Genomic DNA, 11,498 nt, shown 5'->3' with positions numbered 1-11,498 from the left:
TATTTAGGGATAATGGGGTCGAGACAGGGTGACCTCATCACTGCTACATGACCTTGCTTCTTCCCTCCTGCTGGGTTTCCCAGTAGGCTGGAGTCCCAGCACCAGCTGTGGTTCTGGGGAGAGAGAGGAGGGAAGCCTGATCTTGGTACAGCTCTGGCTAGCATCCCTGGGGAGATACAGGCATGGTTGTTGTAGTCCTTTAGGTGGTTGGTCCACAGCAATACTGCTGTCCGCAGGCCTATTCACCCCAAACTTCAGGCCACCCATTTTCATCCTCTCGCTTCACCCGCATCCCAGCCTGCTCTTCCCAAAGATATTGACCAAGCATTTTTGTACAATAAAGTTTAATCACAATTATAAAAATGTGGCGTTGGGTTTTCACTATTAACATTATATACAATCCAGCCCAACAAGAAGGGCCTGCCCCCCACCATCCTGGCCCACTGAGCCAGAGCTCTGAGACACCAGGGTGGGAGGGTGACCCACAGGGTCTGGCAGGAACAGATGAGGCAGGGTTCCAGGCACAGAGTTCCCAGGACTAGGGGCCAAAGGCCCCCCCAGGGGGAGAACATGGCCACTGCCCCAGAGACCCCTAAATTGGGGAGGGGTGCATATAGGACAGAAGGGGAAGTCCCCACTAACATGAAGCAGAGGGCTCTTCAGCCCCCAAGAATAGCATCTATACAGGCTGGTACCCCAGGTTTCCACAGGAAACAGCTGCTGGCAGCTACACAACATTTACAGCTTCTTCTCCGCAAAGAAAAAAAAATTAAGAGGGTGGTTGGGCAAAGGGTATGGGGAGTCAGAAGTTACCTCAAAGGACTGAGGCTCCCTTGCTGGGCTCAGGGCCCCTATCCCCCATGTGGAGATGGGGGCATGTGGGCCCTGCTGAGCCCACTAAGGCTGGGGGTGCTGGGAGCTTAGGGCACCAAGGGGGAATAAATAGGGGTGAGGGCACTAGTCCTGCCCCACCTCAGTTGAGGGAGCCACGGCAGCTTTCAGTGCCGCACAGACACGGGATCTTGTTGTCCTCTAGTGGGAACTTGTAGTCGTAGGTGATCTCCTCATCCACGCCAATGGGCTGCTTGGAGTAGATCACAATCTTCTTCTGAGACTCGATGGTGATCACTTTAGCGTAGCAGTTGGGCTGCAGGAGGGGCAGTGTAAGCCGCAGCCCCACCTCACCCTTGCCCAGCCCAGCCCTGGCCCAGCCCTGAGCGCACCGTGCAGCAGTGGTTGATGAACCTGGCGAGGTTGCCACACTTGGTGGCATCAATGATGGTATCGTGATCCACCCGGAAAAGGTAGCTGCTGCCAATGCCCTCCTGAACGTAGCGTTTCTCCCGCATGTCAGCTACCATCTGGGAGGATGAGATGCACACGTCATGGACATCAGCCACTGCACGGGCTAGACTTGCTCCCAGCAGCTCCTGGGGTCAGGCTGATTGGATAAGCACCTGAGTCTACCTGCTCCCACCCATTCTGACCCAAAGTCAGCCACAGAAGGACTCTGGAGAAACCAGTATTGGCTCTTCGGAGAACCTGTGGCCACAGTGGAGCCAATAGTATGCTGTGGGCTTGGGGCAGCTTCTGAGATGACAGTGCCATGCCTTCAATTGAATCCTCTCCTAAGACTATCCTTCCCAAATAAGACACCTATGGGCAGCTGGCAAGAGCAGATGGCAGATGGTCTGTGCCAGGACAAAGGCTTTCAGCAAGGGGCAGCCATTCCCAGGAAATAAGCAATGCATTCTCCATTCTCACTGGGTGACCTTACCCCTTTGCAGAGTTCTAACCAGCAGTTCTGTGGTGAGGACTCCTCCAGGCTTCAATCTCCAGCCAAGTCCACCTCAGTAGGACTGTGGAATATCATCCCTACAACCCTAGGACCCTGAGCCTATGTCTACACTGGGACAATCCTGATCTTATTTCTGTTCCTTCTGTTGCTCCCAATCACATTCCTAGAAGCTAATGGGGATACCTTGAGAAAGACCTCAACACCTTACCTTCACCCTCTACGGCCAACTACCTGGTTCTGTCAACCACTCTGGACCCACAGGCTAGACTCCTGTCATCCCTGGGCCACTACCTCTTCCATACCTTGGCTTTGATCTGCCATTAAGCCCCACCGAGACCAGCCTACACAAGCTCTTTTCTACACAGCCAGAGGGAGCTTATTTAGCTTCTCAAGTCCTTGCTTGCACAGCTTCCAGGACTTTCCCCATCCATCCACAAGGTCACACTTGACTGATACGGTTCCAGCTCTGAGGAGTTGGCTCCTCTTGCATTTCCAGGCTCACATCTCTGTCACTAGCCCTGAACACATGCACTGGCCTCATCTTCCTAAGAGGATGCAGCTTCTAAGCCTTTGCACACGCTGTCCCCAGAACTGGAGCACATGTATCCTGCTGCCCCAGGAGTTCACGGCCCTTTAGCTTCCAGGGCTCTGGGAGGCTCTGGGTCACAACTTCTACAACTCCCTGGTATCAACACCATTCTTGACTATCATTGCTGCCCAGTGTTCCCGGGAGGCTGGCCTACTAACGTCTACTTTACTAAGTAAGTCTCAAAGCTGAGCAGTGGCAGTAGCAGTAATGAGTGAGGCTTTGTAAAAGCCTCAGATGATGGCGTGAAATCTCATGCTGTTGTACAGTCAGCAGCTGGGCTGATGCTGGCGCGGAACCTTACCTGGCGGATGTTCTGGCCAACATATTCTATCACCATCTCGTCAGCTGCGATGGGTTCCATGGCAAACAGACCCCACTCATGGATCCGGCTCCGGCCAAATCGGAGTTTCTTCTTCCGGAACTAAGAGACAGAAAGTAGCTTTAATGGTTTGATGCTCCCACAAACTTGCACCTTCCCCTGTCCCATAGGATCACACCAGGGGCAATCTCCTTGTTGTGGTTTTTTTCACTGGGTCTCCTCCCTCCTCCAGTTTCCCCTCCTGACCTTGAGCTGGTTTAGCTTTAGCAGATCACTATCCATGATGGCTGAGGTGCCAATGGCGCTCAGTAACCGCCGCTGCTCTGACCGTCGCTCAGAAAGCACCCGATTAGTCCCCTGTGAACAAGATTAAGGCGGTGGTGAGTGCTTGAAGGACTGGAAGGAGGAGGCAAGCTAGGGCTTGAGGCAGGGCTCTACCTGAGTGTCCACGCCTTCCAGCTGTCGCGCTGAGACAGGGCACACATCCAGGTACTTGTCCTTCTCCTTCTTGCTGATGGGATAGTAACCTTCGCTGCGTGCAGAGCCTGTCTGATGCTCCCGGGGCCCATCTTGGGGCCGTCGCTTGCGCTTTGGAGTGCTTAGGTTGGTGAGTGCAGGGTGTTAAGGAAGAGAACAGGTTCCCTACTGGCCAGTCCCTTGGGGCCCACACCTCCTGTCCACCCCAAACCCAGCCTACCCGGTAGCTGGTCCAACGGTGAGAACATTCAGGAAACAGACTGGATAAGGCAAGTCTAGACCTTACCTGTTGTGCCAGAAAAGACACAAGGCAGAGGGAAAAAGAGAGCTGGCAGCTAGAGAACCCCAAAGCTAACCAAGGCACAGTGAGTTATACAGATAGGAGACCAGTATACAATCCTAGAAGTGACCGGAGGATGACATTTCTGGCCACATGACCCCAAGGACAGCTGTCCCCACCCCAACCCCGTGTCTTGCTCTAGGGAATAAGCAGACTCTGTGGCTCAGGATATTTGTGTGATGGACCCAGTGGGTATCATTAAGCCAGTCGGCCCCACTGGTCTGCTGCAGCAGCCGCTCATATGTGAGTCGTAAGTAGCTCATGTCTTCCAAGTCCAGGCCTGAGTTCCAAATGTCATATAGGATGGTCATCTGCTCAAATTCACTCCTTGGTTCAAAGGAAGGAGGCGGTGGGGGTGGGGGTGGGAGTGGTGGCCGTCTTCGTCGAGTGTGGGAGCGGAGGCTGCGCCTCCTGATAGCTCCTTCCTCGTCACTGCTGCTGCTGCTGCTGCTGCTGCTTTCTGAAGACTCGGACTCCTCTTCCTCCTCATCTTCCTCTTCATCCTCCCCCTCCTGCTCCGGATGCTGCTGCGGCAACTGTTGCTTTGACTCCTCTGCCTCAGCCACCACCACCTCAGGGGCCTCCAAGACTTCATCAGCTGGGGAGCTGAAGAGTGCATCCAGGGCAGGAGCTGGCTCTAAGGGCCGAGGTGCTGGTGTGGCAGGTGGAGGCTTGAGGGCCAGGGCATAGTTGTGTTCCAAGAGGATATGGCTGAGTAGAGGACTTGGGCGTTCAGCCTCGTCTGAGGTCTCTGTGGCCTCTGAGTCGTCACCAGTGGGTAGGATAGCTAACCCACGTCTGGCTGGGGTCAGGGCTAGATCAGCCAGCACTGCCAGGTCTACTTCTGTCCCTGACTCAGTGGCTTCTTCTTCTTCAGTAGAGCGGACACGACCTCCAGCCCGATTCCGACCCCCTCGGGTCACCTCCTCAGGCCAACTCTTAACTAGAGATGCATGGTCCAGGGGCAGGTTCCGAATGGTCCGCTCCACAACCCGGGGAACTTTTCGAGAGACTGGACCAGGAGACTTGGCCTGCAGTGGGGCAGCTGGGGGAGGCTCTGGGGTTGGTGTCTCCTCAGCGGCAGAGAAGGAGACAGTTTTCCGGCGTTTCTTGGGTGGGGGTAGGAGAGGGATAGGAGAAGAAGGACGCTCATCCAGGCGGGGGGCAGGGTCTGGAGGTCCAGCTGGTGGCTCTGGAGGAGGCTGCGGTATATTAGGAGGTGCTTCCTCAGCAGTACCTGGGGATGGAAGCACGTGGGCAAAGGCCAACTTCATCAGACAAAACTGTCAGGGCTGGAGACCTGGGCTCAGCTATACTAGCGTGAAGCAGCCTTACTTCATCAAGTTCTACCTATTCTGCCTCAGCTTCCATATAAAGTTTTGTTGTTTTTTTCGAGACAGGGTTTCACTGTAGCTTTTGGAGTCTATCCTGGGACTAGCTCTTGTAGACCAGGCTGGCCTCGAACTCACAGAGATCCAGCTGCCTCTGCCTTCCAAGTGCTGGGATTAAAGGCATGCGCCACCACTGCCCAGCCAGCTTCCATCTAATACACTCATGATGATAAATACACATACCTGCTTACACAGTGGACACTCCTGCCTGCCTCTCTCCTGCCCATATCACTCTCAGCCCTGTGTGTTCCCTGAACAGGAAAGGGCTCTGTACCTATTCATTATTCCAGCTAACAAGCATCTACTCTGGTCATGTCAGACATGGAGAAAACTCAGAGGAGACAGATAAGTGCAGGAAGCTTTCATTCAAATGGAATAACTGACCAAATCAAATGTCTAGTGAAACTAGAAAAACCAGGGAGGGAAGGGTTGCCACAAAAAAAAAAAAAAAAAAAAAAAAAAAAAAAAAATTGGACTTCTAGATTATTTTTAAGACCATTGGAGGGGCTGGAGAGATGGCTCAGAGGTTAAGAGCACTGGCTGTTCTTCCAAAGGTCCTGAGTTCAATTCCCAGCAACCACATGGTGGCTCACACCCATTTGTAATAAGATCTGGTGTCCTCTTCTGGCCTGCTGGCATACATGCAGGCAGAACACTGTATTCATAATAAATAAATCAATCTTAAAAAAAAAAAAAAGACCATTGGAAAAGAACACATTTCATGACTAGACACTTGTGGGCTTATAGCTTTTACATCTCACTGTACCATTTTCACAAGCTCTTTTTTTTTTTTTTTTTTCCGAGACAGGGTTTCTCTGTAGCTTTGGTGCCTGTCCTGGAACTAGCTCTTGTAGACCAGGGTGGTCTCGAACTTCCAGAGATCCACCTGCCTCTGTCTCCCGAGTGCTGGGATTAAGGGCATGCACCACCACTACCTGGCCCACTGTACCATTTTCAATACTAAGTGGCAGCCAGTACTACATCTGGCTGGGCAGGCAGCAATCAGCTGAACATACTGCCTTGAACTGAGTGCTCCTTACTTGGGAACACTAAGTAAGGCCCTTCAATGTGTTGTGTCACGTGGGTATCACGTGGGTCTCAGACAATGGCAAAGTACACATCTTAGCATCCAACTCAGCTTCTTCACACAGGTTTCTTCGGTCCCTCACTTCCGCAGGCTTTCATTTAAGATACAATTTTTGGGTTACCTGCTCAGGCAGTACAACTACTTTTTTTCTGGGAATTGCTCACCCATGACCTCAATTCTTAAAGACAAGGCCCTAGAAGTCAGTGTCCCCCAGCTTTCTCCCTCAGAGCCATCACTAGGTGATACCACAAAGACTGCACCTGATCCAAGCTGGCCCAATCACAGACTTCTAAGAAGGTCTAAGATAGTAGGTTGGTTGCCCTATTGCTAGCCTGGTGGTTGGTGAGTATGAACACTGTACTGGAATGAAGAAACAAAGGAAACCAATTTCCTGGGGAAAAGCAAAAATAAACCAAACTAAAAGACAAAAGAAAGGCAAGACCACCGGGCTGTGGTGGCACACACCTTTCATCCCAGCACTCAGGAGGCAGAGGCAGGTGGATCTCTGTGAGTTGGAGGCCAGCCTGGTCTACAGAGCACGTTCTAGGACAGGCTCCAAATATACTCAGAGAAACCCTGCCTTGAAAAACCAAAAAAGAAAATAAAAAAGGCAAGACCAAGATGTTCTACTCGTCTCTGAATTCTCCCAGTAAGCATACCATGTAAGCATACCCACACCTACCCACTCCATCTCCTGCTTTTTGAAAGAGGTCTCATGTAGCTCAGACTAGCCTGGAGCTCAGTGGAGTCCAGGATGAAGCTCATATCACCAGCTGCTATATAAACTGACTGAAATTGGCTGCTATATCTAGACCCTCAACGCCTTTTCTTTAATTAGGCTACTCGTTAGTTATTAAGCTGACAATTTCCAGAGGAACGTGTGAACTACCTTTTCAGGTCTTCCCCAATTTCCTGGCACTAAGCCACACAGCCCTCCTTGTATACCCTACCCTTAGAGGAAACTAGCTATCGCTGTTACCTTCCCTTGTCCCTTATTACTTGCTTTCAGCCTCAACTATTCATCTGAAGTTTGTAATTCTAATGACCTGTCAAATCCAAGGCACCTCTATCTTATAACTTCTCCTGTGCACAATAACATAGTCTAACCCCGCCTTTTCATTTTTTATTTATTTGTGTATTCAGTCAGTTAGTACTGGACACTGTACCTAGGACTTTATGCATGCTAGTAAATACTACCACTGAGCTAGACTGCTGGACCTTTGTAAAATTTTATTTCGATAGAGGGTCTTGCTAAATTGCCAAGATTAGGCCTGAATAGTCTAAAATGGCCTCAAACTTTATATCTTCCTACCTGACTCCAAAACCTCAGCTCTATAACCCAATTGCCAATGTTTTCAACTCAAAGTCCAGAGGCCACAACTCAACTCCAAATCATCCGTGCCTATAATCCTAGGTCACTTTACCATCTTTTTGTGGCATGTAGTATCACCAAGTTATTTATCCTCTTCTTCATCCCTATTTCCACTTATTTTCTGTCTCTGACCCACAACCTCAAGTGTAATTCTTCAACTGTCCACCCTGGTTTTTGAGATATGGTCTTTCACTGGGACAAGGAGCTCAACCCAGGGATCTGTCTCTGCTTCCCCAAACCTGGTATTGTAAGTGCAAGCCACCACACCTTTATGTGGGTGCTAGGATCAAACCCAAAGGTTCTCTGGTTTGTGTGGGAGAAGCACTTTACCTGCTGGGCTCTATCCCCAGTCCAGGAATTGTATTTTACCTGTGTCCCCTCTAATGCCTCCCTTATATCTCCTTCCCCTTTTCCAAATCCCACTTCCCGCCAGAATGGTCTTTTGGGAATGTAGATGTGGGCCCAGAAAAATCGAAGGAGAAAAATGCCTCCTAAGTGGTCTTCTCTTGCCCATAGATTCAGTATACAGTGTCAGAAGAAGTCTTCATCTTATGGGTGTTGAAATTTTTTAAAATTTAATTTTAGAGGGACCCTTAAGTCCCATCTTCCCAGCCTCTGAATAGTTTTCCTGCAGCCGGGTGGTGGTGGCGCATGCCTTTAATTCTAGCACTCAGAAGGCACAGGTAGGCAGATCTCTGAGTTTGAGGCCAACCTGGTTTACAGAGTGATTTCCAGGACAGTCTCCAAAAGCTATAGAGAAACTCTGTCTCAAAAAACAAAAAAAAAAAAGAAAAAAAAAAAAAAAGTGTCCCTGTGACACTCTGGCTCCTCTCCAACTCCTCTTTGTAATGTATCCTTTCAAATCACTATTATCTAGTAATTTCCTTTCCATGGCAAAGAAAATTTTTTTTGCATAGAGTCTGCATTTTGCATAGGAGGGCCTCAGTCACTTCTACAGTTCTGGCCACCCTTCACTCTAAATTTTCAACATACCATAGGGTGAGCTTTCTTACAGGTGTTCCAACTTGTATTCTGTGCCTTATGCAGAGCCTATATATCTGCTAGTTCCTCCTCAGTGTCTGCTATTCAGACCACTGTGCCTCAGCGCGATGATGTGCCCAGACCCAAAGACACTCTCAGGAATCTGAGTTCCTTGCATCTTCCCTTCATAGTATTTAATGGTTTAAAATCATAGTTATTTTATGCACTTATTGCTTGACTGGCCTGTATCTCCCTGTAGACTGAAAGCTTTATGAGGACACACCATCATGTCTTTGTACTGCTACTGGTAGTAGTAGTGCTCAATAAACTTCTACTGTATGAACGCACAGTCCCTACCTACCACAGGACCATCAGGTGCATGTGCTACAGAAAAATAAGGACCATACACATCTGCAAAAGAAAGCAAAGGCAAAACTCAGACATGAGTTAAGTGTTAGCACGTGACCATTTAACTGCCTCCACATATTCACAGCACCTCAGGTACAAAGTGTAGGTAGACTCCATTCTCCAAGACACTGACAAACATACATCTTAGTCACATGACCTGTCTGATGAAACCTACCTGTAGGCCGTGTGGGTGATGTCTCCTTTTCAGGGAGAGGCATGGCAGGGGAGTCTACCACCCTGTCTGTCTCAGGCTTCTCATTAGGTGCTGGAAGGGATTCTGGGACTTCTCTGGGGGTTGGTGACACTGGGGGAATGACTGCTGACTGTTCTTCTTCTTCAGAGGAAGACTCTGATGAGGAAGACGAGGAAGAGGAGGAGGAGGAGGAGGAGGATGAAGAGGAAGAGGAGCTGCTGCTCTCGGAGTCTGACGTGCTCCCATTTTCACCATCTGAGTCACCATACAGAGAGCACTGGGAAGATGAGTCGCTGTCCTCATCCTCACCTGGAAATCCAGAAGAGACAATCAATGGTCAAGCTGAGGGATCATTCACTAAATACTCTGGCTGTGTGGCTCTAGGCCTGGTGCTAGAAGTCCAAGAAGTCAAGAGGTTAAATAAGCAAGTGCCTGCTCACAGTGACTAACATTAGCCTAAGGGACTGAAGAACACAAGAAAGAAAGCCCTGGGTTCTGCTTAAAAGGACAAGTCTGGAAAGGCTTCCCTAAGGAGGTGCTAAAATCAAAAAGGAGGAAGAAGAGCTATCTGACCACAAAGAAATGGAGATAAATCAGGAGTATCAATAACAACAAAAAAAGAGAGACCTAAAGACTGGCATGTAGTCAGTTTGGACCAAAGTAGGTTTGTAAAAGATGGACTCAAAGAATTCTGCAATAAACAGTATATGCGCTGAACATAGAAAGGACGCTGGGTGTGGAGGGGGAATAGAGAGACGTTTAAAAGAGAACAAGGACGGTCAATGAATGTATGTGGATTAAAGCAAAAGGAGGGACAATTCAGGAGAGGGTCCCAGCAAACAGTAGGAAAGGTATGATTAGTGTATGGCATATAAATGTATAGCCATAATGAAAATCCTACATTGTATACTAAATTGAAGAAATTAATTAAAATAAAAAGTCAGGGGGCTGGAGAGATGGCTCAGCGGTTAAGATCACTGGCTGTTCTTCCAGAGGTCCTGAGTTCAATTCCCAGCAACCACATGGTGGCTCACAACCATCCATATAATGAGATCTGGTACCATCTTCTGCCCTGCAGGTGTACATGCAGACACTGTATACATAATAAATTTAAAAAAAAAAAGTCAGTCAGTCAGCTGGGCGATGGCGGGACATCTTTGACCCTAGTACTCGGGAGACAGAGGCAACAGATCTCTGGAGTTTGATGCTAGTCTGCTACCCAGAGGGAGCTCCAGGGCAGCCAGGGCTACACAGAGAAACCCTGTTTTGAAAAAAACAAAAATTTTAAAAATAAATAAAGGCCAAATACATTTTAAGAAAATAGAGCTGGAGAGACGAATCAGGTGTTACAAGCACTGGCTGTTCTTCCAGAGGACCAGGGTTCAATTCCCAGCACCCACATGCACATGAGCTCACAACTGTAACTCTAGTTCCAAGAGATCTGATACCGTCACACCAATGCACATAAAGTTAAATAAAAAGCTAGTCGTGGTGATAGGCACATTTGTTCTACAGGTGGAGGCAGGAAGACCAGAAGTTTAAGGTTTTGTTCATCTACATAATAAGTTAGAGGCCTGCCTGGGCTATGTGAGACTCTTCCTCAACAAAACAAAACAAGGGCCCAGCAAGATGGCTTTAGCAGGCACCTGTTGCCAAACTGATGACCTAACTTTGAACACCGAAACTTACATGGTGGAAGGAGAGAGCTGACATAGATGTATGTGACACACACACACATATATAAATACCACACTTACAGAAGATCAGTACTGGATGAGAGAGAGCACTAAGAAATCCTCAAGAGGTATGATGGAAAATTCCTATAACCCCAGCACTTGAAAGACAATGAGGCCAGGGAGAGAGGGAGCGAGAGCAAGCAATCAGATGCATCTATGAATTCCATAATGGAGTAAATTAGAAGGTCGTAGTGGTAAACTGGAACATGGAGAGACAAAACTGAAAAGAACATATGAGCAGGGGCTAGAATGACTGACTATACAAATGGCCTATAATGCCCACTTTGGTAGAAAATAGGGAGTCAGACAAAGACCTTCTAGAGAAGTGAATACATTTCCCAAAATGCACATTTTAGTAAAGAAAATACTATTAGCTGTTTGGAAAATGGATTGAAATAAAAGGGAGAGACACAGAAATCAGTCAAGATTGCAGCAGAGGAGTTGGGGGATGCAGGCCAACTGGTAGAGAGTACTGTTTGCTCCCTAGCACCGCACACATCAGGCATGCTGGCATGTTTGTAATCCTAGCACTTCACTTAGGGAGTGGCACAAGAGGACTACAAAAGCAGTTGAGAAAGGCAAAACAGCAGGAACAAAGACAAATTCAAGACACACGTTAAGAGATACAGCAGAAGGGCTAGAGAGGTGGCTCAGTGGTTAAGAGCATTGCCTGCTCTTCCAAAGGTCCTGAGTTCAATACCCGGCAACCACATGGTGGCTCACAACCATCTGTAATGAGGTCTGGTGCCCTCTTCTGGCCTGCAGACATACACACAGACAGACTATTGTATACATAATAAATAAATA

At 48.6% G+C, this 11,498-nt stretch overlaps 1 protein-coding gene across 3 annotated transcripts in view; it reads right to left on the bottom strand.

Moving 5' to 3' along the window:
• Positions 1-27: 27 nt before the first annotated feature.
• The window catches only part of Setd1a (SET domain containing 1A, histone lysine methyltransferase), a 24,389-nt gene continuing 12,918 nt past the window's right edge, over positions 28-11,498 (bottom strand). For all 3 annotated transcript variants that reach the window (XM_050165838.1, XM_050165837.1, XM_050165839.1), the window contains exons 13-19: positions 8,938-9,264; positions 3,696-4,760; positions 3,145-3,317; positions 2,953-3,063; positions 2,689-2,808; positions 1,224-1,361; positions 28-1,147 (exon numbers count right to left, since the gene is read on the bottom strand). In XM_050165838.1, the coding sequence (XP_050021795.1) occupies positions 974-1,147; positions 1,224-1,361; positions 2,689-2,808; positions 2,953-3,063; positions 3,145-3,317; positions 3,696-4,760; positions 8,938-9,264 (2,108 nt within the window). In that variant the 3' untranslated portion in view covers positions 28-973. The remainder of the gene's footprint in view (positions 1,148-1,223; positions 1,362-2,688; positions 2,809-2,952; positions 3,064-3,144; positions 3,318-3,695; positions 4,761-8,937; positions 9,265-11,498) is intronic.

The sequence above is a fragment of the Alexandromys fortis genome, unplaced genomic scaffold (genome assembly GCF_014885135.2).
Source record: "Alexandromys fortis isolate MF-2015 unplaced genomic scaffold, M_Fortis_MF-2015_v1.1 scaffold_146, whole genome shotgun sequence".
Classification (NCBI taxonomy): Eukaryota; Metazoa; Chordata; class Mammalia; order Rodentia; family Cricetidae; genus Alexandromys; species Alexandromys fortis.
This window is presented reverse-complemented; position numbering and strand designations above follow the sequence as displayed.